At 43.0% G+C, this 24,871-nt stretch overlaps 1 protein-coding gene across 1 annotated transcript in view; it reads right to left on the reverse strand.

The window, feature by feature from the left end:
* Positions 1 to 24,871, reverse strand: part of Fam114a1 (family with sequence similarity 114 member A1) — a 57,599-nt gene that overhangs the window by 12,771 nt on the left and 19,957 nt on the right. The window contains exons 4-9 of the mRNA XM_051174017.1: positions 19,736 to 19,849; positions 19,518 to 19,624; positions 16,627 to 16,761; positions 12,893 to 13,045; positions 7,076 to 7,199; positions 1,471 to 1,562 (exon numbers count right to left, since the gene is read on the reverse strand). Of these exons, the coding sequence (XP_051029974.1) occupies positions 1,471 to 1,562; positions 7,076 to 7,199; positions 12,893 to 13,045; positions 16,627 to 16,761; positions 19,518 to 19,624; positions 19,736 to 19,849 (725 nt within the window). The remainder of the gene's footprint in view (positions 1 to 1,470; positions 1,563 to 7,075; positions 7,200 to 12,892; positions 13,046 to 16,626; positions 16,762 to 19,517; positions 19,625 to 19,735; positions 19,850 to 24,871) is intronic.

The raw sequence follows: 24,871 nt of genomic DNA on the forward strand, positions 1-24,871 counted from the left end.
AAGAGCATTTTAAAATGATATTCAGATGAGAATAAAAATGAAAGACACACTGTAAAATCTACAGTGTATTATTCATGTTTCATGGCCAGTGATAAAGATGAACTATGCTTTTTCTCGTATAGGCTAGAAATTAGTAAAGGGTCACGGCCAAAGTTAATTTCCTCATGTGGTGGTTTTGCTAATCATCTCAGAAACCAATAATGTATAGTATAGTATAGTATAGTATAGATGGAAAGAACTGTAGCTTTGATCCTTCTGATTCATGGCAGGCTCTCCGACCTTTCGGGGGAGCAGAGGCCTGGTGCTACTGGGACGGCCACATAAGCAACCTGTGAACTACAGCATTGTGACTAATTGGAAGCTGCAGAAACCATCCACCCAGACATGAATTCAGAGAAAGTGCAGACTCCTCCAGAGCTCGTCGGATCCTTTAAGCTCTTTGCTTAAGACATTGCCACTTGCCTTATGCTAAACTGATTTAGCTTAAAGCCTATGAGTCAAAGTTTAACATGTCAGAATGATAGGGGGTAATTTAAGAGCTAGCAGGTTAGGGAAGAGACACCCCAAAAAGTTCTCTTTTAAGGAGAAAGGCTGACCCATGTAACTAAGAAGATCCCATACTCCCCTCCAAGCAGTGGCAGGTGCTGCAAGGAGATGAATGAGGCAATTTCCCAGGGTTCAAATCCCTGGCCTGCCAGATCAGTGACCCCTAACAGAAAGAAAGAAATTACTCATCCCACCACCTCTATATTTCATTCTGCCCTTTCTTCACACATTAATAATAGGTGAGCGTCTATGTAAACCTCTGCTATTATAATAGGTTAGCTTCTATGCAAACCACGGCTATTATAAATAATAGGTGAGCACCTGTGAAAACCTCTGCTAGATAAGGTAACAAAAAAAAAGACAAAACAAACAAACAAACAAACAAAAACCATTACATAGCTTTGAATAACTAATGGTCAGTCTTTTTAAGAAATCCCACAGCAAGACCCTGTACTAACTCACAAAATGCACTCTGCTGTTAGAGGAAGCTGTAATGCCAAAGCTGGACTGTCCTAAGACCAGCCCCAGGGGAAGGAGAGACATGAATCTCATCTCTCTAAAACTGGCTTGTCTCTTTAAGAGGCAGGGCTAGGAGCAAAGTCTGGAAAAGTCCCCTGGTGATTCCTCTTCACCTCACTTTGAAGAAAACTGTCCTCTGACAGAAAATTCTACTTCACTGGTAACTGACTTTTTCAAGGTCACGAGATAATTACTAGTAAAATTACAGAAGGCAGGTCCCCGAAGTCCTGCATACTTCATGTTGTTCCTCAGATACTAATTATCGACCTCAGACTCCCTCCCCCCCCATATGCCATAGGGCTTCCATGTTTTTCCATTTCCTGTGGATCTGTGGAATCTTACTACTGAGACGCTATCTCCCAAGCCCCCTTTAAAACCAAAGACACAGAATGGGTTGGTTCTGACCTTATTAAGTTTGTCAGGTGTGGCGGCGACGTGTAATTCAAACAAGAGTTCGGTAAGCATGCTAGCAAATTCTTCTCCCTTTTCTTCCAGGCCTAGAAATAGAACAAGACAGATGTAAGAAGTGTAATTTATTTATTTTTCATCCTTCAGAATGTGGCAGCTCTCCTGACTTTGCAGCCTGCATGCAGGGTAGGCTAAGGAGAGGCTGTGGCAGTGTGCCCTGGGGCAGCCTGGGAAGATGGATGCCATGTCTTCCATTGGTGAGCACAACAGGGAAGCAGCAACAGGCTGCCTGGAGAGGGCTGCCAAGGCCTAGCTGCAGGCCTCTGGCACCAAGGCAACCCTGGGCTGGCTCAGAGACCAGAGAGGGTAGGGAGAGACCTTTTGTGTCTTGGGACCACAGCTCTAGTGGCCCATAGCTATTTGCTGAATGAGGAGACAGATGCATGACCTGTGTCAGGTCTCTGATGCCTGGTGCTCAGTGTTGCTAGGGTGCCCTGCTGAGGAAGGGATGCAGGGCTGAATGAATAGAATTCTCAGTGGGGTGCACACTCTGTTGTAACACCATCTCTCTGGAGAAATTTTCCACCTGTGTGGCACTATAATACTTCTTAATGATCTGTTTTCTCAGACTGGAAGCTATCTAAGGACAAAGAAGTGTTTCACTCAATCCTAACACAGTAGAGTAGGCGCTAAAGCAAACATTATCTGACTTGATAATCTATTATTGCATCATATGATCTCTATATCACAAAGTGAAAATAGATATTCCTGGTAGGCAGCAGAGATCTTTAAATCTCTCTCATTTGTAACTTCCCGATTATGCGATTTTAAAGCTTCCGTGTTGAATCAGTGTTGAAGTACTGATTCAATAATGGGTTTATTAGCTCTCTTGCGGAAAGAATAAAAGCATCAATAATCTGGCCTGATGTATGTGAGTGAAACCCTCTGTAGAGAAGGAACCTGGACTATGTCAGAGCCCAGGTGTGCTTTTGAGGAAGGCTAAGCCATGGGGAAAATATTGTACATAACCCTTGCTAGTATCAGTTTTATAGAAAAATGGTTCACGGGCAGCTCACAAAGATGGCTGGGGTGGCCTGTGGGTCTGTTCAAAATGTTTATCTTTGATCTGTTTATTATGATCTATATTCTCACACGGGAGACAATCAACAATGGATAAACATAATATCTATGTCATGGTGAGTTTTATGCTGTGAAGAGGGGCCCTTGGCTGAGGCCCAGTCCATTCCTCAGCTTCTAGGCCCTGAAACTAGCCACCAGACTGCTTCAGTTTGCCACCCCCTACCTCCCCCCACATAGCTCACACCTTGTCAACTAGTGATTAATAAAACTCATCCTTTGTCCTTTTGTAAAAATCTTACTTTGCACTTGAGAGAGTTGCTAGGGATTAAATCCAGAAATTTAAGCTAAGCAAGCATTCTGGCACTGTGCTACAGCCCCAACTCCATCCTTCCCTTTTTAGTTGCTATAAGAACCAAATACAACCATGTTTAGGTTGTTTTGTAAGAATGGAAAACTATGTAAATGAATTGCCATGCACCACACTGACATGGACACACAAGATCAAATATATTTGGTGGGAATTGACAGTATATGAGAACACACGTACTTCAGGAGGTTCCAGCTTCTACGTGTGCATCAGTTCTACTGAAAAGATACTAGTAGTTTTTAGCATGTATTTCAGAGGGGGAAAAATAACTAGAAGTAGATAAAAGCAGACGAAAATAAATGTTGCAACGAAGACGATTGCTGTTATTCTCAGTCTGTACACATGGCCAAGAGAACTTACCCAAGGCAATAAAAACAGGAAATGGACTTTTAAAATCTCCTCACAGCCACAGTAAAGCAAATTAGAGAGCCATGGCTGTGGGAGGAGACTACGTTGTGCCAGAAAGACAAATGTGCAAACCATGAGCCAGTGTTATTCAGTGCACAGGCGCCCAGTATTAAATTTATCTAGAAGATGACAGTTTATTATAATGCTTTCTGAGACTATCAAATAAATTATTTAGTTGTTAGAGGGTTTCAGAAATATAAGTACATTTATAAGGAAAAAAACAAATGAAAACAACAACTGGGAGAAAATGCTTTGATTTCTGCCAGAATTTTGCTCTTGGATTTTTTTTCTTCACATTCCACTGATAAGAGTCCTTCCTGTCATTCTTTTGGGGTAACCTCTCCATCTTCCTGTAGCTGTCACACTCCATTCTACAACAACACCTCTGTTCTTCTCTCCAAGTGCCTCATTAAGTGTCTGAATGACATTTATTTATTAAATTAGGTTAATGAAAATTAATGGTGTTTTGATCATCTGGAGATGCCCTTTGGGGGAAATAGATCTATTACAGGAGATAATAGGCTTTTTTATCATGAAAAGAGACAAATTTACCATTTCCCTCCCTTCCAGCCCCAATTTTCTTAAAATACGATATCCAGCACTTCAGTGTGTGTGTGTGTGTGTGTGTGTGTGTGTGTGTGTGTGTGTGTGTGTGTGGTGTGCATATGCTCACTTGTGTGTCTGTGTGTGAAATCCAAAAACCTCAATTTACTGAATGAGCTCTATATTTAAATGAGAACATATCACACTGCCTGTAGCAACACTTTCTTTTAGCAGTGCAGACCAAGTTTCTTCTTCAAGGAACGGCACCAATGAGCAACGTAATACTATTTTACTTTGCATTACTGACAATGTCTGTGATGATGAAAATATGGAGTTCCGTGTGTGTGTGTGTGTGTGTGTGTGTGTGTGTGTGTATGCATCTGTGGTGTGGGAGTGTGAATATATAGCATGTGTGGAGAAGCCAGAGGACAACATTGGTCCAGTCCTGGGGAGGGGGGGGGTTTCACACATTGTTTGAGACCAGGTCTCTTATTGGCCAGGGACTTCTCCAGAGACACAGAGGCCAGACTACTGGCCCACAAGTTTGACACTACCTCCCACCTCTCCATAGCTGAGAGTACAGGAGTCTGTCATGATTCTGGCTTTTGCCTATTATATAGGAATTTGAACGAAGGTCCTTACTTTTGAAAGACAAGCATTTATTGGCTAAGCCCTCTCCACTGCCACCCTCGGGCTCATTTTTTTTTTTAAACTAGTGAGCTTGAAAAATAGCCTGACTGGGGGGTGAAGGTTAGTGCTGGAAAGGGGCATCTATAAGTTTATCTTGGGTCCCCAATGTGAATTGCATTTCCTCTGACAGCTATTATTTTAGTTTCCTCATTAGAAAAATGACAAGGTCACCATCTTTGGTGACTTCTGTCACCAATGCTCAAAAAGATTATTCCCAGTTGCCTCTTCGATATTGGCCCCTTTTACACACACACACACACACACACACATTCTGATACAACAAGCATAAATCTCATCAAGGTGAAGGCACAGAGGGTCAGGGTCAGGGTGTGAGGTTAAGGGGGAAACAGTGATTAAATAAGAATAATTTTCACTGAGCCTCAAGGCTCAAGCACATGGGCTCTTATGGTTGAGCTCTGATTAAAGGTAGATAATGCACCTAGAAACAAAATGTTTCTGTGACTTGATGATGAAAGTGTAAATTCTTATCATCACTGCTCTGCAGTGGGTGAATGGCAGGTGCAATAATAAATAAAAGCTGCAGCTCACTCTAACTTTCCAACCTCCCTGGCATTGTGTCGACATGCATAATAATAATAATAATAATAATAATAAATACAATCTAACAGATTTGAGCAATTATGTATGCCAAGATATGTTGTGTGTGTGTGTATGTGTGTGTGTGTGTACCGGAGCTGAGGACTGAACCCAGGGCCTTGCGCTTGCTAGGCAAGTGCTCTACCACTGAGCTAAATCTCCAAGCCCCATAATGTATGTTTTTATGTATGTTATTTAATCCAAGCCTTACAACAGTTCCTGGGATAGGCAGCCCTGTCCCTGGGGGGCAGTGAAGATAACTCCTTTCAGCAGGGCCATGTAACTTGTTCAAGAAATTGCTGCAAAGGTTTCCAGTGGGCTTTTCCAGTGGCCCTAGCCTGTGTCTGCGGTGGCTCTGCCCATTGGTACAAACTCCAGGAAGCACCTGTGGTGTGGGGACTGTGACTGCCATCTGTAGGAAGGCACCCTGCACATAGCAAGTGCTTGACTCTTCACTCCCACATGGATGACCAGAGTAGTCACTGCATGGCTGATGCTGAGGATGTCTTTCCCTTCTTAAAAGAAGACTTGTTTCTCTTAAAGAGGCTCTGGACTCCCCTGGGTTCAGGTCACTTTTGAGGGGTGTGGTGGGCTGAATGAGAATGGCTGCACAGGCTCGTCTATTTGAATGCTGTGGTGGGCTCTTTGGGAAGTGTTAGGAGGTGTGGCCTTGTTGGAGGAGGTGTATCACTGGGAGGTGGCTTCAAGGTTTCAAAAGCCCTTGCTAGACTCTCTCTCTCTCTCTCTCTCTCTCTCTCTCTCTCTGCAGATCAGACTGTAAATTCTTAGCTACTGCTTCAGCACCATGCCTGTCTGCTTGTCTCCATATTCAAAACCATAATGATCATGAACCAACCCTCTGAAACTGTAATTAAATGCCTTCTTTTATAAATTGCCTTAGTCATGTGTCTTGTCACAGCAATAGAAAAATAACTAAGACAACAGGGAAGGTTGTTGTGTTGTGTATACCTCACTTACTCTGTGATCTTCAACTTGAGACACTTCATCCTGAGGCATTTGGAGAAAATGGTACAACATGGTCAGAACTGTACTTCTTGTGTGGTGCTGGGAATTGAACTTGGGATCTCATGTGCTGTGCTGCTAGGCTGCCAGTGTCACACACTAAGAACTGTATTGTTCGAATGGGACACATGCAAATACACAACTCCTACACACAGGCATTAAAGGAATAATAGAGCTACGCACAGAAGTCTATTGCAAGACTTATGCACTATGGTCATCAACCACACCAAACAACATCCACACACAGAACTGGAAGGTACAACACACACTGTAGTCATATAGGCCCAGCAAACTGTGCTCTATTCATTTGACTTTTTGCATTTGTTGTGTGTGCTGGTGATGTGCCAGGGACTATGCCAAACACCAGAGGAAGGATCAGCAAAGAGAGGGCTAGCCCAGGTACCCACAACAGTTGCACAGGGCAGTCAAGAGAGGCACCTGAATTAAGTAAATCCCACCCTGTTCTAAGGGCTGTTGGTCAGCGGCTACGCCCTAAGGCTTATTGTAATCCAGGCAAATCTGGTTCCACCTCTCACCCACCTGCACATGGCCGGTGTATGTACCCTGGCCCTTTAAAAGAAAGGCTCCACCCATCACTGTTTCTCTGGAGAGCAGACAGAATCTTCCCTGTGCCCCCCCCCCCTTCTCTTTTGTCCTTTCTCTGTGTCTCTGTGTCCCTTTACCTTATTTTCTTACCTCCCCCTCAATAAAACTTTCGATATGAGTCGCATTTATAGGTCTCTGTTTCCCCACCCACCCACAGTCCATCACCGGCTCTGCTGGTCTGGTCCCAGAGCAGGACTGAGGATCTGCCACTAGAGGTCCCAGCCCATTATTCTTCACTCCTAACAAGGTCCATGCCACTGCTTTATCTTGCTGTTTATTTCTCCTTACCTTGTTCTTCTAGACTTGCTTCACTCTCTGATTCTTTGGCTACAAAGATGTCTTTGATAGAAATTAGGTCATTTTTCAAGAGTTCTAGCTTTTCTCCATCCAGCGATGCTAAAAATGACTGTACCTGAAAAAGGAAGAATAGGTCAGCTTAACTGTCATTGTTTCTTCTCATAAACACTGCCCAGGCTGGCCTCGAACTTAGATATCCACCTGCCTGTCTCCAGTTTTCCCAAGACCTAAGTGAGCGAGCAGCGGTGTGGGAGGTAAGAGAGGGGTGGCTCTACACCCACTCACAGCATCAGCTCCCCAGGTCTCCTCATCCCTTTGCTACTGCCACTTCTGTTTCATCTCAGTACATAGTTCAGACTGGCTTGGAGCCGACTTTTAAGATCCAAGCTAGTCTTGGCCTTGAGTTCCTCTTGCCTCAGCTTCTTAATTACTGTTATAGGCACAGGCCACCACACAGAACTAATTATCTTGTTCCTAAAACAGGACCTACACTTCCCCATGATCCTTTGTTTGGTAAAGAACAAATACAAAGCAAATGGCACCGATCAATGGTGGTGGGAACTGTTTATCGTAATGGATAAAACACACCAGTCTCCTCACAGCTCAAATGTGAGTTTCTCATCCACTAATTCTTGATTTTGAGTAATTTATATTCCTATGTCTTGGCTTTATTTATGAAATGGGAACTGTTTGTATCTACCTTATAAGTCACTTTGATCATTAAAGCAAAATAACTGACTTAAAACAGTATGAGGCTCAATAAATGAAATATCACACACACACACACACACACACACACACACACACACACGCAGCCACGCACGCACATATACACTTATTAGACATGACTTACAGGAGTTTACAAAAATGCCCAAGATACGTTTTTCTTTTCTGAGAGCTAAGTGTCTAGAGCAGTTTCTCGACCTGTGGGTTGCATATCAGATATCCTGAATATCAGATATTTGCATTACAATTTGTAACATAGAGCAGAATTACCATTATGAAGCAGCAGTGAAATAATTTTATGGTTTGGGGACACCACAATACGAGGAGCTATATTAAAGGGACACAGAGTTAGGAAGGTTTCTGAGACTGGTGTAGAGGCAGGAAGCCCAAAAACCAGTACCAACCATAAGGGACGTGGGGAAGGGCATAGCAGGGTCGCAAAAAGGGAACTGTCTATCATTCTGCCTTGGGGGAGGAAAAGAGCTGTGTAGGGAGAGCTCGAGAGAGAAGGCTCTGCTTAGACTGGCATCACCCCTGCTCACCTTCAGAGTCTCTTTCCACAGTGCCCTCTGTGAACACTTCAAAACAAGTACAGATGGCCAACCACCCTCTGAAGATTAATTTGAATTTACAAACTGGTCACACGGCATGGAATATTATATTAAAAATGGGGTGTAAGTTTTTTATTTTACATTTTGCAAGTCATATTCTTGCTATGGAAGGGAGCACCAGCCCTCCCTGGAACAGGTTTTGGTGTCCATGTGGTAGAGATCAACACACCAGGCTAAGAGTCAGACAGGGCATCCAGGCTGACAGACTCCATGTCCCCAAGTGTTTATGCACATCACTGGGTGCTGTGCACCTGTCCAAGGCTCTGGGAGGAAGCTTGGCAGGAAATCAACACAGAACCCATTAGCCATGCATTTTGGCAGGTAGCGGCAAATTTGCCCTGTTCTATGGCTCTGGGCCAGTGCTTCTGGCCTTGGCCTTCTGAGAGCCTTCATGTCACTCATATGCTCCTATTTCTCCCTCTGAGTTACTCCATTCTGCCACAGTGATGTGCACTGAGTTGTAGTCAGATTCAAGAATAAATAATAAGTAATCATGCATTCTTCAACACTGGAGGAATGCTGACTGACTGCTTGGCACTAAGTAGGGCATTGTTCAGGTCACACAAGGGTAGTACACAGGATGACTTATACCCCTTCCCCATGGAAAGAAAAAAAAACCCACACAATTTAGGGTAATGGAAATAAATGATTAGATTTTCACATTCATCATGTATCACACTGCCAGGTCTGTCTTAGAACCAATCTGACCCTATTTATTATTGTTTGTGTGCATGGTGACGGTGTGGTGTGGGTGTGCATGAATTGTTATGTTGTTTATGTGGGTGACAGAGTCTGAACTCCAATCCTCATGATTGTGTAGCAGGCACTTTCAACTACTAAGCCATCTCTCCAGCACCAAGTCTTCCTTTCCTCTCTCTGTGGTGTCTGAGTCTCAGCCAGTGAAACAGCACTGGACATAATGAGTACCCATTCTTGTCCCCAGCTTCCAAATGGGAATGTCCTCTCTTTTTCCTTGGGTTGATGAGACTCAGAAGACCAAAAAGCATCAGAGGGTGAGGATGAGGGGGACATCCAATGCCCCTATTAGACCTGGGCACAGGGGTCCACTTCTAAGGCGCTCTCTAGGTTACTGGGTGAGCCTCTTTCCCAAACTCTGCAGAGGACAGTGTGAACCCGGGTGATGACTAGGGGTGGTTGCTTGCAAGGGGAGGGGGGTGTGGGTGGAGCTAGAACAACAGTGTCTCCGTGTCTCATTCCTGCACAGCAGTTTGAGGTAAAAGACAGCTGGAGACTGAAGGGACAGACTGAAGGATGCAGTGGAAATTCAGGGAGACCAAAAAAAAAAAAGGGGGAACTCAGCCTTCCAGGCCAGGATGAAAGTTTGTAGGAGAAAGACAAGATTGATTTCTCCAATGGTTTGTTTAAAAGACTTTTAACTTCTAAGGATTGGCACATGCCAGGCAAATAGAGGCAGCTTAGTTAAATTTGTGTTTCAGTCACGCAATGAGTATTTTCTTAGTGTAAGTGTGTCTGGAATATTTCTTAGGATGTATTTATTGAGAGTTAATTTTAGCAAGTCATCCTGTGAGGGATTTTTCTATCATCTGCTTCTGAGGTTGTTGAGATTTGAACTCAGGACCCCATATATGCTAGGTAGGCATCTTACCCAACCCCTCCCAACTGCAAAGGCCTGAAGTCCCTTTCTTATTTACTTTATATTCCACATGTTTGGTGTGTGTGTGTGTGTGTGTGTGTGTGTGTGTGTAGAGGGCAGAGATTTTCTCCCTCTGCCATGTGGGCTCCAGGGATCAAACTCAAGTCATCAGTCTTGGTGGCAAGTGGCTTCACCGAATGTGTCATCTTGCTGGCCTTTATTTTTAAGTTTAAATTGAATTTAAATAATTTATTTCGGTGCTGGGGACTGAAACCAGGGCCTGTGCATGATCTAACCCTGAGCTTTATCCTCAGTTATTTTTAATTTTTTTTTTTCATTTACTTTTAAATCTGAGACAGAGTCAACTTAGTTTGTCAAGGCTGGCCTTGAACTCACTCTGTAACACAGACAAGCCTTGAACTTGAAATCATTCTACCTCAGCCTCCTCAATAGCTGGGATTCAGGCCCTTACTTGTATCTATGGGGCTCAATGTGGTGACCTGACATGTATGCACACTGAGGAATGAGTGTGTCATGCCAGGGAATACATCTGTGAATACATTGCCCCACACCACTTTTGTGGTGAGAATGTTTCAAGTTTATGCTTTCAACAATTTTTGAAATATGTGCATTTCCATTACCCACAGTTACCGTACTATCAATACATCTCTATGGTAGCCATTGTATGCCATTAGCTGTGCCTGAAGACCTCCATAAGGGCTTCCCCTTGCAATCTTGTTGGGGGCCTGAGTACGTTAATTCCTGAGTACAGGAAGCTGCCTGCCGACCAGGTTCCTCACTCTGGACTGTCTCTGCTGGTTTTCACATAGATGTGTAGGACTGCTTATAACAGCACCAGGCAGAACTTTGTAAAGTTCTGTATTCTTCTCTGAATGCCACAGAAATCTCCACAAGCAAAGCTTGTGGAAAGAATGTACAAAACGAAGATACTCCTCTAGGATGTTCCCCAAAGGCTTTTGCATTAAAGGCTTGCTTCCTAGGTTGGAGCTACTGGAAGGTAGTTAAGCCTTTGGGAGTAGGGAGTAGGGAGAGGTATTAGCCCACTGGAGAACTGTCCTTGCAGGGGGTAGTGAGCCTTGTCTTGCTTCCTGAGCCTGAGTGAGTGGTGTTGCTCTACCCTGCTGGGCATCTTGCTACAAGCCACCAAAGCAACAGGGTCAACTCATCATGGATGGGATCTCATGTAGTTCACACCTGTAATCTCAGCACTTGAGAAGCTAAGGCAGGAGGACTGTATGAAGCTAAAGGCTGTTTTGCAGCGGAGGTCTGTGATGGGACATATCAGAATACAACCTCTCCCCCGTAATATTGTAAATAATAATAACAAGAACAGATATTTACAGCATGAGGGTGCACATAAAATACAATACCATAAACTGTTTACTTATACATGTGGATCATATAAAATACAATGCCGTCAACATTTCGTTTACTTATGCATGTGAATTCACAAAACAGTAGCTAGCATTTCCTGAGCACCTTGTTTGTGCCAGGCATGCTGCTACAAGCCCTTACATGGGTTATCTCACTGAATCCCTTTAGAAATCCTATGAGGCAGATTTTATCAACATTGTCATTTCAAGCAGATTGCAGTAAGAGAGGTCCAGAATCCCACAGCCTCATATTGATGTATAATCACATAAAGACTGATTCCAGACTCAGCTATCACGGGGAGACTTTTGTGCTTCGGTGGGAAATTGCATTTTTTACCGGATTATGAAATTCTGAATGTAGGGGGCCAATTTTACAACTGGGCAAATTGTTGATGGCTGATGGCAATGCAAAGCCATTTCTCTGCAGACAATTTTAGATGGATTTTGTAGGGATGGGGGGCAGTCTGCCCCACTGGATGGCAAGCTTGTGTCTGTTTGCAACATTCTGGTTTTCTTTACAGCTGGTGATAACACATGCCTGTTTTCCTCATTTAATTAATGAACAAAATAAGATCTTTGTTAGGTGCTTATTTTCTATCAGTATGAGAGTCATGATTTTTACCTTTTTGTTTTTAATTATCCTTTAACAGTGTTTTGCTTGCTTGTTTTTTTTTTTAATAGTTTATTATTTTTTAATCCTATTTTGTGTGTGCACACCAAGGACAGAGGAAAACGTCCAGGCACGAGTCAGTCCTTTTTCTACCTTGTGAGTCCTGGAGATTGAACTCAGGTAGTCAGGCTTGGTAGCATGTGCCTTAGCCTGTTGGGCCACCCCACCAGCCCTGTTGGCCTCTTTTCTGAGACAGAGGCTCATGGAGCTTAGCCTTGCCTGTAATCCACAGCAAATTGTTTTGTCTTCCTGGGGTCATGTGGGGTTGTGTGAATGTATAGGGCCACCTGTATGGCGATCCAGGTTTCTAAATGTGAGCATTTTCAAATCGTTCTCAGAAGGATGATTTTGCCTTTTATGGCCCAGATATTCTGCTAAAGGTGGCTAAATAAATGACACTGTAACCCACAGAACAACATACACATAATGCTCACAGTCCAACAGAAACAAAAGCCATTCCGTCTTCATTGGGTAGAATAAAGGCACGGGCTGGTGAGGGATCTCTGATCTGGGAGAGAGAGTGCCAAAAAGAGGGAAAGGGCCTGGAAGGCAAACTTCAGAGCAGCCTTCTCTGCCGTGAGGTGGGTTAGTGAGAGCCCTTGGTAGTCTCAGCACTCTGGGTTGGGTGAAGTAATAGGTTAGCATAGTACAGAGAGGAAACCATAAGCAGCTAGAGGGGCACCAAGCTGTACAGCCTGGGAGACCATAGCATAAGTCTTGGTGCCTCTTCCCAGTTGTGCTAAGGAAACATATCAGCAAACGATGCCATTCAAATGACTCATGTCTACGTACCTTGCTCTCACTCTCATTGGACAGGATTTCCAGGGCTTCCAGGTGTGACAAACCTTGATATTCATCAAAAAGCATCCCATAGTGTGCAGTCCTCTCCACTGTGAGCTGCTGTGCCAGCCTCTGCTTCTCCTTCTCCTTGGCCTCCCTCAACATCTGCAGAAACACAATGACCATGCACTAGACAGATCTTTCCTTGTTGCCTTCCTGTGCAAGATACAGGGGTGATGGGGAAAACAGACATTATCTGGAAAAAAAATCACCTTTATCACTTGGGATTTCTCAAAATGAGTCTTTATAAATAGTTGGTAGTAGGTTCTCCTCCGTGACCTCACTAGCTCTGGGTAGTTGGGTTGGTTTCTAGTACAAGGTATAATATCCCTCTTGATGAGAGGGCATTAGGTCCAATTAGAAAATTGTTGGTTACTGCTTAGGTGTATGTGCCACTATTACACCCTTCCCCATGCAGGCCATTGTTTTAGTTCATAGGCCTCACAGCTTAGGTAGGACTATGAGTTGCTCTTGTTCCTTGGAGGCTTGCATGGTGACTTCTGATACCATAAAAACTAGTCCTCAGGGAAGAGTTTCTCAGGTCTCCGTGAAATTTAATCATCATGGCTGCCTAAACAATACTCGAACAAAGACAGTATCAATAGACATGCTAATGTAAGGGGGGGGGAGAGATCATGGGGCCTCAACCCTGTGCAAAAAACTGTAGGTAACTAAGGGATGCTGAGAGTGGAGAGATAGTCTAAAAATATATACATACATGTAACTTTATATAGACTAAACAGGTTATGTTTATATATTTAGAAATTGTATATATACAAACACATACACACACATATGTGTTACAGTATTAAGAAAATACACACCACATAAAATAGTTAAGGAAACAGAGGTCATGGATTTGAGATAGAGTAAGGGGGTACATGGGAAGGGTTAGAGGTAGGAAAAGGGAGGGCGAAGATGATGCAATTATATTTCATTTAAAAAATACATTTTAAAGAAATGTAAAATAGATACTAGATTGACACTGTTTGTTAATGTTTACATATTCTGTTTCATCTTTTTGGCTGAGCCAAGTGGCAAGGCACCTGTGCCTAAGAGTAAGAGCAAAAAGAAACACATGAAGACTTCCTCTGCTGTCCACTAGGTCTTTCCAGCATACGGTTCTTTTCTAAAGTGTCCAGATTTTCTAGACTCACAGTTTTCAATGCGCTGGGTGTATAAAATGAGGGCATGACTGCTCCAAGGGATGGCTGAGGAGGTTTTATATTGTGAGTATGGGAGAAAACAGCCAGGGGCATGAGGAAGTGTCCAGAGCAGGGAGACATAGTGGGAGACTAAGCTTGGCCAGTAGATTGAACCCAGCCAAGAGAGGAGAGAGGAAGGGAAGAGAGAGAACAAAGAGGACAGAGGACCAAGAGCCAAAAGAGAACCAACCGGAAGGGGACCCAGAAAGAGGAAGCAGAGAGCAAAAAGAGAGCCTTGTAGAAATGGCAGGGTTAACGGGGACTGAGAGGCTGGGGGAGGGAAGCCCACAGGCTGGAGAAGTGTAACATACAGGGACAGTTGGGAGAGTAAAAGGAGCTAAGAGGAGCCACAGGTATTGTGTAAGTCTGCAAAGACCATTTCTCTGTGACCTCGCTGAGAATTCTGCACCCAGGCAGATTTCAAAACAGGAAAAAAAAAAAAAAAAAAAAAAAAGGTGGTTTGATTTCCTCTGTTACATTTTTTTTTTTTAAATATTTCCATGGATGATGCATGAGACATCTTCAATGAAAGGAGTTAACAAATGTAAACTCATGATGTATTCATCAGTGGACACTGACTAGAAACTGACTTATAGATGCTTGGGCTGGGTTACTGTTCATATTAATAACTTCTGTCTTTCCTTCCTTCCCTTCTTTCCTTCTTTCTTCTCCTCCCTTCATCTCACTTCCTTTCGCCTGCATATGCAGCATTGGGGGTGACCTTATGTATGTGCGCGCGCGCACAAACACACACACACACACAAGCTCCTTCAGTTATTTTGTTGTTTAAATACAAGACGGCAGAACGGACATGAGCCTATCCATTATTAACAACGTTCTGCACTTGCTTGCTTTGATGCTAGGCCTCTTTTATTTGATTTCTCATTAAGTTTACAAGGACTTTAGTTTATAGAGTCCTTTAATATCTGCAGAGCATCCCATAAATACATGGGCCAATGCCACAGGGTCACAGGGGGAAGAACATCCAAAAATAGAGGCTGGTGTTCATTATGTGCAAATAAAACAGGCAGCCTCATTTTCCTTTTGGGTTCTTGAGGCTGTTCACCAAGATCCCATTAGCCCGTGGAAGGAATTCTGTCTCCTGTCTATCTTGAAGACTAAATTAGTAAGGCCCTGACTTTTAACGTTTTCAAAATAACCCATTGAAACCATCACTGGGAAGGTTTAACACTTGTAATAAAACTCAGAAGTCACCCTGCATTGGTGGGAGGGTCATCTTGCTGGCATCTGCGGACATTACCCAGAGGCCTCCTCACAGCCCTCACCAAGCTCCTTAGGCTGTATGGCAGTCTGGCATACTACCACCCAGTTCCCCCTTTGGTCCTCCTTCCCTGGGTTCTGATGAACCATCCTCCCAGGCTGTTTTCTCTCATACAGTGGATCCCTGAACACCTCAGCCCGCCTCACGATCTACTTCTGTGAGGAACAAGACTGATCCACATGCCGAATGGTTTCCCTGCCCTGTGCCCTCCCTCCTCCACTCTCTTCTCACCATGGTAACCATGGTGACCTTTTGAAACCCAGGCGAGCAGTTCCCCCAGCTCACTGACAGCCCTGCAAGTGTCACCCTCATGACTGCCTCCCTCCATGACGCGTCAACATCTGCAGCCATCGACACTCTGCTCTCATCTCTGACAACTTTCATCGCGGCTCACTCTTTCAACATGTGGCATCCTTGCCGGCCCTTGTGGGTGCTGTGTAATGAATTTCCGTGTGCAGTGCAGCCTTCCAAATGTAGCTAGCATGCAGCTGTGACAAAAATCACGAATGTGTCACAAAAATTATGGCAGTTTGGGAAATTAACTCGGGCCCCCTCTTAGTTTTACAACAAAAGTAGCTAGAACTTTCCAGTTTTTAGACCCAGTCTCTCTCTTTCCAACATTATCATCATCTTACCTAGAATAAAAATTATATATGCATGTACACATACATGTCTTTATCAGGTTCTGTTCTAGCTCATGCAACCGTCACAATGAAGTTATCAGGAGGTATTGCTGTCACCATATCGCACAGGGGATAAACTGAGGCACAGAGATGGAAAGAAAACCCACAAGGTTGTATAGCTGATAAGTGGTAGAACTAGGGTACTTTCAATGGTATACATGGAAAAATCTTCAACAGATTATTAAATGAATAAAGTATGCAAGTGTGATCAATATGGTGCCCTTTGGCTGGAGTGTGTGTGTGTGTGTGTGTGTATGTATGTGTATATGCGCACATGCACGCATATGCTCCATCTATATGCACAGCAACATGCATACTCCTAACCCAAATGTTTTTTTTTATCACTATCTCTGTAAGATAACATACAGCATGCATAAGGGACCATTGCCTCCTATGAGGATTTCAGCGGACTGAGTCAGAAAGTTAGCTTCCTACTTTTTGTGCCACTTAAGTTTGAACATATGCTTTGCCTTTATTGGTTGAAAGCAGAAAAATCAGTGAAGGATCTAGTCCAACCTGGGACAAGGAAACGGTTCTCTCCATCAGTGTCTTTGTCCTCTTAAACCCTGGGTCGCTTTCTGCAAGGACATTCATGGTTTTTTTCCCAATGAATTCCAGAGCATCCAGACCTCCGCTTAAGACACTTTTGCCCTGCAAAAGAGAAAAACACATGGGATTAGATTTTTCTATAGCCTGCTGTTTTGCAGTGGCCTGCAGTTCCCATGTACCTGGCACTCTCTTCAAATATTAAAATCAATAGAAAGCCACAAGTTTTTCACACCATGACATTGATCATCTATTTAAATCCTGTTTTCTTTTTCTTGAAAAACCTATACTGTATAATTTGTAGAGCATGCAGTGTCATTAAAAAATGATGCACATTTGGGATTCATGTCAGTAGCTCTGAGCATATCAATAGATGTGTATGTAAGACATAAAATTAATGGATGACCCAACTGCCGTGTTCATTTGAAAGAATTTTAGCATAAGTAACAGAATTATTTGGGGTGGGTTATTAAAATGTCAAATACTCAGGCTGGTTTAGATGATTTTTTTAATCCAGGGCCCTGAAGCAGAGGACCCTCAGGCTGTTTCAGATGGCTCTTTCGTACTTTCAGAAACTGGCCAACACCAAATATAATTAGTACATTAATGAACTAAGACAGCTTGCCCTCCATGTACTTCCAGCTGTAGAAACTGTTCTATTAGCCAGGTATCACTTAGGAAAAATCCATTTGCCAGCCACTGTCTTCCTTTTAACGGAAATTAAAACAATGGAGACTCACGCACACTGCTCAAATGAACAGACCCACTTTGCTTTGAAGCCCCCAGTCATGATCCCAATAATACAACTCTAACTATAATCTGCAAACAACTGTATTTTCCTCACCTTACATGAAAATGTTAGGTTTTATTTTTATATCATCTCTATGTGCTTTTCAATCTTCCTAATGACCTAAATGGCAGTTTTCGTCCTTATTGAATGGATATACTTTATCAGACATTTCCATTTCCAGCACTTGGCATTTATTTTCAAATCTGGCACCAAATCAATACTCGTGCTATGGAACAGACTTTTTGAAGGAATGATATCTATGGCTTCAATATGAAATGTCCCCCACCGGCTCATGAGCATCTTTGGTCCCCAGCTACTAGGGTTATTTTAGGAAGTTCTAGAATCTTCAGGAGGTGGAGCTTAGTTGGAGGAAGTAGGCCAGTGGGGGATGTACCTTAAAGGTTATATTTGGTTCTCAGTCCCCTCCCTTTCTCTGCATCCTGCCTGCCAGAAGGCAAAGAGCCCCCTGAGTACATAGTCCCACCACCATGAAGTCCAAGCACATGCAGCCTCTCAAACCATAAGCAAAACAAACCTTCTTCCCTGTGTTATTTCTGTTGGGCATTTTGCCACAGCAATTGTAAAAGCAACACATACAGAGGACGACGTGCTTCTCGGTAACTATACTTTCACACACTTTGATTTTCAGGCCCCCAACATCCTGCCACTTCCGCGGAGAATAAAGTGAGAACAGGAAGTGTGTGTGCACTGTTGGACAAGGGCAAGTCTGCAGATGGAGTGGAACTGTGGGAAGGAGGCCAAGTAGGGAGCTGAGGATGTGGATGGTGCTCTCGGGAGTAGATTGCTCAGGGCTGGCAAGACGGCTCCGTGGAAAAAAGGCAATTACTGCATGAACCCGATGACCCAAGTTCCACACTGGAACCCATATGAAATGTAAGGAGAGAAGTGACTCCACAGAGTTGGCCTCTCATGTTCACATGAGCACCATGGTAGAGCTGCCCCCCCACCATATCCATATACAATAATAATGTGAACAATTTTAATTTAAAAAGGGAGGTGACAAGCTATAAGTTCACTTTTTACTCCAGAGTTACTGAGTGAGCTTCCTCCACTCCCATGGGTGCCCTTGAACTGCTCTGCTGTGTGGCTCCTAAAACATTCTTGGTATGCCTCCTTCTTCCTGCCCAGTCTAGGAGCAGGACAGTCATTTCCTTTATTCCTGGCATACTTTCACCCCAACATCTGGGTAAGATAACTTCCCCTGCTCACCCCAAATCCCCTCTCTCCGAATGGGCAATGCGCTCCATTGTTGAATTGACTTAGTATGGCAAATCTGGCATCAGCCATTGGCTAGAGTGTGGTACGGTTCCTGTGAGGCAATCATCTCTCTTCAATACCACAAATGCATAAGCGACTGAAAATGGCAAGAGCCATATTTTGAGAAAATCTAGTTTGTTCTAGAGAGTAGATTGCATCTTTTCTTCCTGGATCTGAGGACCTGCTAGGATCATCTTACTTGGAGTACCTCTGCTTCCTTCAACACTCATCAGTATTTTGTTGTTGATAGGATTGCAAGCTTCCTTTAGGAGTGAGATGGTTATGCATCTGTCCTTTTTAAAAAAAAAAAAAAACAACTTAAATGAAAATGAGTAAACAGGAAAGGTAGACTTGCAGGGATACATTTAGTACTCTTCAAGGGAGGGCAGAGCAGGCACTGCAGGGATACGGCAGGGTAAGTGTCTGGGCTATTCCTCTTGACTTGTTCCATACTTTGTACATAGACAGTTTCATATTTTTAAGAACATTGAGACAGGATCCAGGAAGAACAGCTGTTCTGATTCTGAGTTCCTCCCCTACCCAGAGGTTATCCTTGTAGCAGCTGGAAAGGACACTGTTAAATCAGATTAGAAAAAAAAAAATGTCCCTTCTAACCCGTGGGCCCTTATTATTTCAGAACCAAGGTCACACCTACTCTGTAGCAAAAAGCATAACAAACCGCAAGCCAAAGTCATGAGCAAGGCTGCCTTTTCTCTGATGTATCTAGGTCACGAGATGGAGAGATCAAAAGAAGTGAGCCACTAGGGAAAACAGGAAGCAGCTAGGTACTCACCGTGTTTTGAACCACGTTGGTGAAGGCTGACAGCATGCCCCTCGACCCTGCTGCCCCTGGGGGAGAAGTGTGGGGGCCTCCGGCAGGGTCCTGATCTGGAGTCACATCTGTCAGGGCAAGAGAGAACCCCCCTGTTAGAATGTGTTTGGATGCTTTCTCACTGTGCAATTGTGCACACGGTGTAATAAAATCAAACAGTAGGTGAACACGCCACTCACTTTCAGAAACTCCATTTTCAGCATCAGTTGGTACCCCTTCAGGAGATCCAGAATTGACACTGTGGATTCGCAGGGTTGCCCCAGCCTTTTCTTTGACTGCTGTTAATCCATGGCCTATAGGGAAATACATTTATAGCTCACAGATACACTATAAGCCCACACAGTCTGCAACCCCTGGACTGATCACACAAAACCATCTGGCCTTATGGTTGTCCATTCTGAAGAAAACAAAATGCTGAACAGCAGGGTATTTATACTCCCTGGAGTATGGCTCAAAGATGAGCTCAACTTGGTCAAGGCTAAATGACCTGAAAGCAGCCACCCTTCTTTTGTGACTCAGTTTCCTTCCTATGTTTCCAGACCCTCTGCCTTCTGCCTCTCACACTGGCTGGTTTTCATACTGAGATTCCAAAAGCAAGCCAGCATCTTTGAATGGCATGGCTGTCTTATCTTCCTCATGCCTTTTTAAGTGTCATATGGCTGACATGTCATTTGCTTTTGTTGTTTGTTTGTTTGTTTTTTGAAGCCATAACACATTGTAGGTACTCAGTTAACACTGGCTGAATTGAAACCAATACATTTCTGTGTATGAACCTAGACATAGTGGTGGCACGTGTCTATGATTCCAACACTCAGGAGGCAGAGGTCGGAGGATGTAAGTTTGAGGCTAGCCTGGTCTACATAGCATTATAGGCCAGTGTGAGAAACTTAGCAAGATCCTGTCTCAAAATAAAACAAAACAAACAAACAAACAAAAAAATCACCACAATCCTTAAAAGTGCACCATGGAAAGTCTTGGGCTGAGCTGAAGACTCTAAATCAAAAAGATCAGTCAGTGGGAAAATCAGGAAGCAGTCACAGTCCAAACCAGACTGAAGGTCACTGGTTTTATTCCACTGGACAGATAACACCTGTGTTTCCAAGAAGGGGCAGTCCTTTATTTCCTGGCACTGTTGCGATTCAGTAAATCCTTGACGAGTGATTATAGAACTGACCTTCTCATGCACTGAGCAAAAACCAACCCTGACTTGATAGCGAAAAATCTTGTCTTCATCCAAAGACAGCAGGACATCCTCCACCAAGATGGGTTATAGCCTTCTGTATTTCCATACAGGATGAAGCAACCAAAACACGGTAGCTCACTGGGGTTCTCACAGCTATTGGAGAAGGAAAATCTGCCTGTGCTATCTCCACCTGGGTGCCTTTCCCCTGCTTTGATATTCAAGAACAAAGGAAAGATGTCTGCAGGAACCTTGGGTTGTTCAAACATAAAAGGCAGTGGTAAGCATAACACCTAGGGGCAAAGTGCCAAGTCAGAGCTTAACAGAACCAGTCAAAATTACAAAGCACTGTTCAAATGGCTGTTTATCCATCTCCGGAGTTAGAGGAAGAAACAGATGAATGCAAAGAATGTATTTTGGACCTGACATCAATGCCTACAACCCGTGTAAAAATCTGGGGGTGGTAGCATGAACTTGTAGAACTGGGGAGGTAGAGACAGGTGGATCCCTAGGGCCTGGTGGCCAGACATTTTAATTGAATCAGTAAATTTCAGGCCATGTGAGTCAAGATGTCCCCAAAGGCAATGTGGACAACATCCTGAGGAGTGGCATCTGAAGCTAACTCTGGCCTTTGCAAACACTCACATATGCACACCAACATACAACCATCATACACCCAAAGTGTTCTGTCATCGATTATAACCTGATTTATCAAAGCAACCTCGACACAAGGCAATGATATTCACTGGTTGGTTCCAATGGAAATTTGTCATCATATATTACCTACAAACATTGAAAACCTAGAAAACATGATTTACAACTTTAATTACAATAGAAATATGTGCCTACACTCATGCAGATAATTAAACACAGCTCAAACTCAATTACTGAGTTACTTGAAAAAGCAAACTGCTAAGCCTAAGACTTAATTATAATCTTTCAAACTGGCTTGAATTAATTCTTTCTAGCCTCCAATGAATTCCAAACATTTCAATAGAATTTCACTGAAATTTCAGCATTTAAGTCATTGACTTCAGATTCCTTAAGGTCACTGTTTTCTTTTTTAAACAAAACAAACAAGAAAAACCTATGTGTTTTCCAAAATGAAAATCTCCACCCGTGATTCACAGCTATAGATTTCTGAGAGCCCAAATCAGAGCAAGTGAGCTTTGGAGGCTGGGGGTACAGCCTGCTCTGTGAGTACAGTTAACGTTATATTCATCATCACCCCTTTAACCTTCTCCATTCTGGGCAGGTTAGACTTACGTGTCTGTTTCTCAGTTGGGAAGAACAGCTTTTCATCCTCTCAGAACACAAAGGACTATCAGTTCGTAGTCCCAGAACTTGGAAGGCAAGAGGTAGGAGGATCAGGAGTTTAAGACCAGCCTCAGCTACCTAACAAGTTCAAGGCCTACCTGGTTCTACGAGACACTGTCTCAAACAAAACAAAAAGACAAAGGGCGGGGGGAAAGTCTTACAAATGACCACATCGATGTAGGCATAACTGTCTCTAGAAAAATGCTTTTTATTTTGGAACGAAACCGTTTTTAATGTGCATGTAAGCAAGATGTATTTAATGGAATAGAGATGCCAAGAACCTGCTGTTTACTGATTAACAGTTCTAATTTTTCTGTGTGAGTAAAAGAAAATATTTCTGGAGCCTACCAGAAATTCAAAGTTAAGCTTTACATTTACCTAAAAGTTGTAATTTTATTTATAGGTAAAGTAGATATTGCCACACCCTACGTAGTCGAGTCACTTCTAAAGCTTGAGTTAGTGTGACATCTAGTGCCCAAAATCAGGAAATCACAACAGAGTCACTGGTACTCTCCATTTCCAGAGAGTGGCTGGATTCTATCAGCAAGAGAAAGACAACCAACACATGTGGCACGATTTAGTGTAGCTTGTGGATTAACTTCACGTCGCCATAAACCCTAAATATCCTAAAACATGGGAGGCCCTGGAATCCCAAGGCTCTGAGACTGGGGCTGGTTTTTGTGCTGCAGTAGAAAGTGAACACTGGAAAGTAAAATAAACTAAAGCAAAACCAGAAAAACAGCAAACCCCAAACAAAACGCTATTGCAAGACTGTCACAGGACAGCATCATTTATAAAAACTCTCTGGTCAGCTGGTATTTTAGTCATCTGGACTTTCACGCTAAAGAAAAGCAGTCTACACCGAAGTCAACCCAGGAACTTCGTTTCCACCGTTTCTCAGCTGTGTGATGTTCAGTAATTCGCCTCTCGTCTGTGCTGTTGTGCTTTCTCTGCCAGGAGAATTATAATATGTACTTTCTAGTGATGTGCTAAAAATCTCTCCATTGTGGGTACTTACTGATCCCGAGGGATATCCCAGGCACTGTGCTAAAAAGTTCCGAATAGTAAATGATCTATTTTTCTTAATAGCAGTGTGTTAGGAGGTGGTGTTACAGGTAGAGGAAACTGAAGCCTGTCAAGATGGCATCACCTGCCAAAGGTCCCAGAGTTGGTAGGTGGGAGGTAGATTCAAACCTAGTCTGTCTAACACCAGAACCAACCTGTGTACTCCCTACTTTATAGTAAGGAAGTTTTATGTGTGAGTCATTGTGGAGTGCCATTCTAACCTTGACCCTCTAACTCCTCGGAAGTCAGATCCGTGCTCAAGAGCTTCCTCCTCTAACGCATTTTGATTTTGAATTTGACTTACTTCACCATGACCACAGGGCAAAGTGAAGTTCACCTTCACAGTGTAATCTCACTCTAGCTGCCTTGTCCCAGGCGTACCTTGTAAGGCCAGCCTTGTAGTCTAGAATCACCCCTGCGCTGTAAGATGTGGGGTTGTGTTTGGTTTGTGGCTGTGAGGTTTGAGGTGATACCACACACCAGTTTCATTTCCTTCTTAAGTCCTCTTCTTGTTATAACAAATAGCAAAATGTAGTAATGTAGTTTTTGTTGTTGTTGTTTTTTTTTTTTTTTTTTTTTTTTTTTTTTGAAAAACATACAGTTTAGGCTGCCATCCTCAACTAAAGCAAATTAAATGCAGCTTTAAAACGTTTCCTTCTGGAAAACTCTTCCCTCTCCCAAATGATGGCCAAGGTTCTCTGTATTCAAATGCTCACCCCTACCCTAGGGTCACAATTAACAATAAGTGCTACTAAGCTGACAACATTCTCATCAAAGTCCACCAGAAATTCATCAACCTCGTACCTAATACAAAGATTGCAAAGCACTATGGGAAACAGTAACATTAATCACATCAACCTTTCCATGGATGGCCCTGTGATGGCTATTCTTGATTGTCAACTTGACTACATCTGGAATTAACCAAAACCCAAATGGTTGAGCATCTCTGTGAGGGATTTTTTTAAATTAAACCTTTGAAATTGGAAGACACACTTCTAATCCAGATCTTTTGAGGTCGGAAGATCCACCTTTAATCTGGGCCACATCTTCTGCCAGCAGCCTATATAAAGGACATGGAAGAAGGAAGCTAGTCTATCCCTTTGCTGGCATCAGTGCCTACTTCTTTGGGATTCAGAAGACCAGTTAAGACAACCAGCCTGAGGACTGAACAACTACTTAATTCTTAGGCCTTCCATTGGTAGACAGCCATTGTTTGACTAGTGGGACTATTTGTAAGCCATTGTAACAAATTTCCAGGTTCTCTAAAATTCCTAACCCTTAGGAATTTTTACATCATCAACGTCACTTCACGATAGATAGATGATAAGTAGGTAGGTAGATAGATAGATAGATAGATATAGAGAGAGATAAATGGTAGATATTCCCTTGTAGTATGGTAATTTGTACAGAGGGGAGTTTCCACAGTAGCACAATTTTGATGAGTTTACCATTCTTTTGTAATACACACTAATGCTATCTGGATATGTCTGATAGAACGTGTCATCAGAATGTAAAAAAAAAAAAAAAAAAAAAATAGCAGCTGAGGCAAGGATGGAAAAAAGAACAGAGATTTTGAGAAAGTAAAACCTTAATATGATCAGGTGCATTCTGTCACCCAACTAGATATTCTTGTATTTAGAGTCCTAAAACTGTCACAACCAACTTTTCAAATAAATACTTAGGCCTTCGGAGGGTGGAGTAATAAATTGCTCCATTCTGCAGGGTTTGACTCTGGAATCTTTATGTCTTAGCG

The sequence above is a fragment of the Phodopus roborovskii genome, unplaced genomic scaffold, assembly GCF_943737965.1.
Source record: "Phodopus roborovskii unplaced genomic scaffold, PHOROB, whole genome shotgun sequence".
NCBI classification, from domain to species: domain Eukaryota; kingdom Metazoa; phylum Chordata; class Mammalia; order Rodentia; family Cricetidae; genus Phodopus; species Phodopus roborovskii.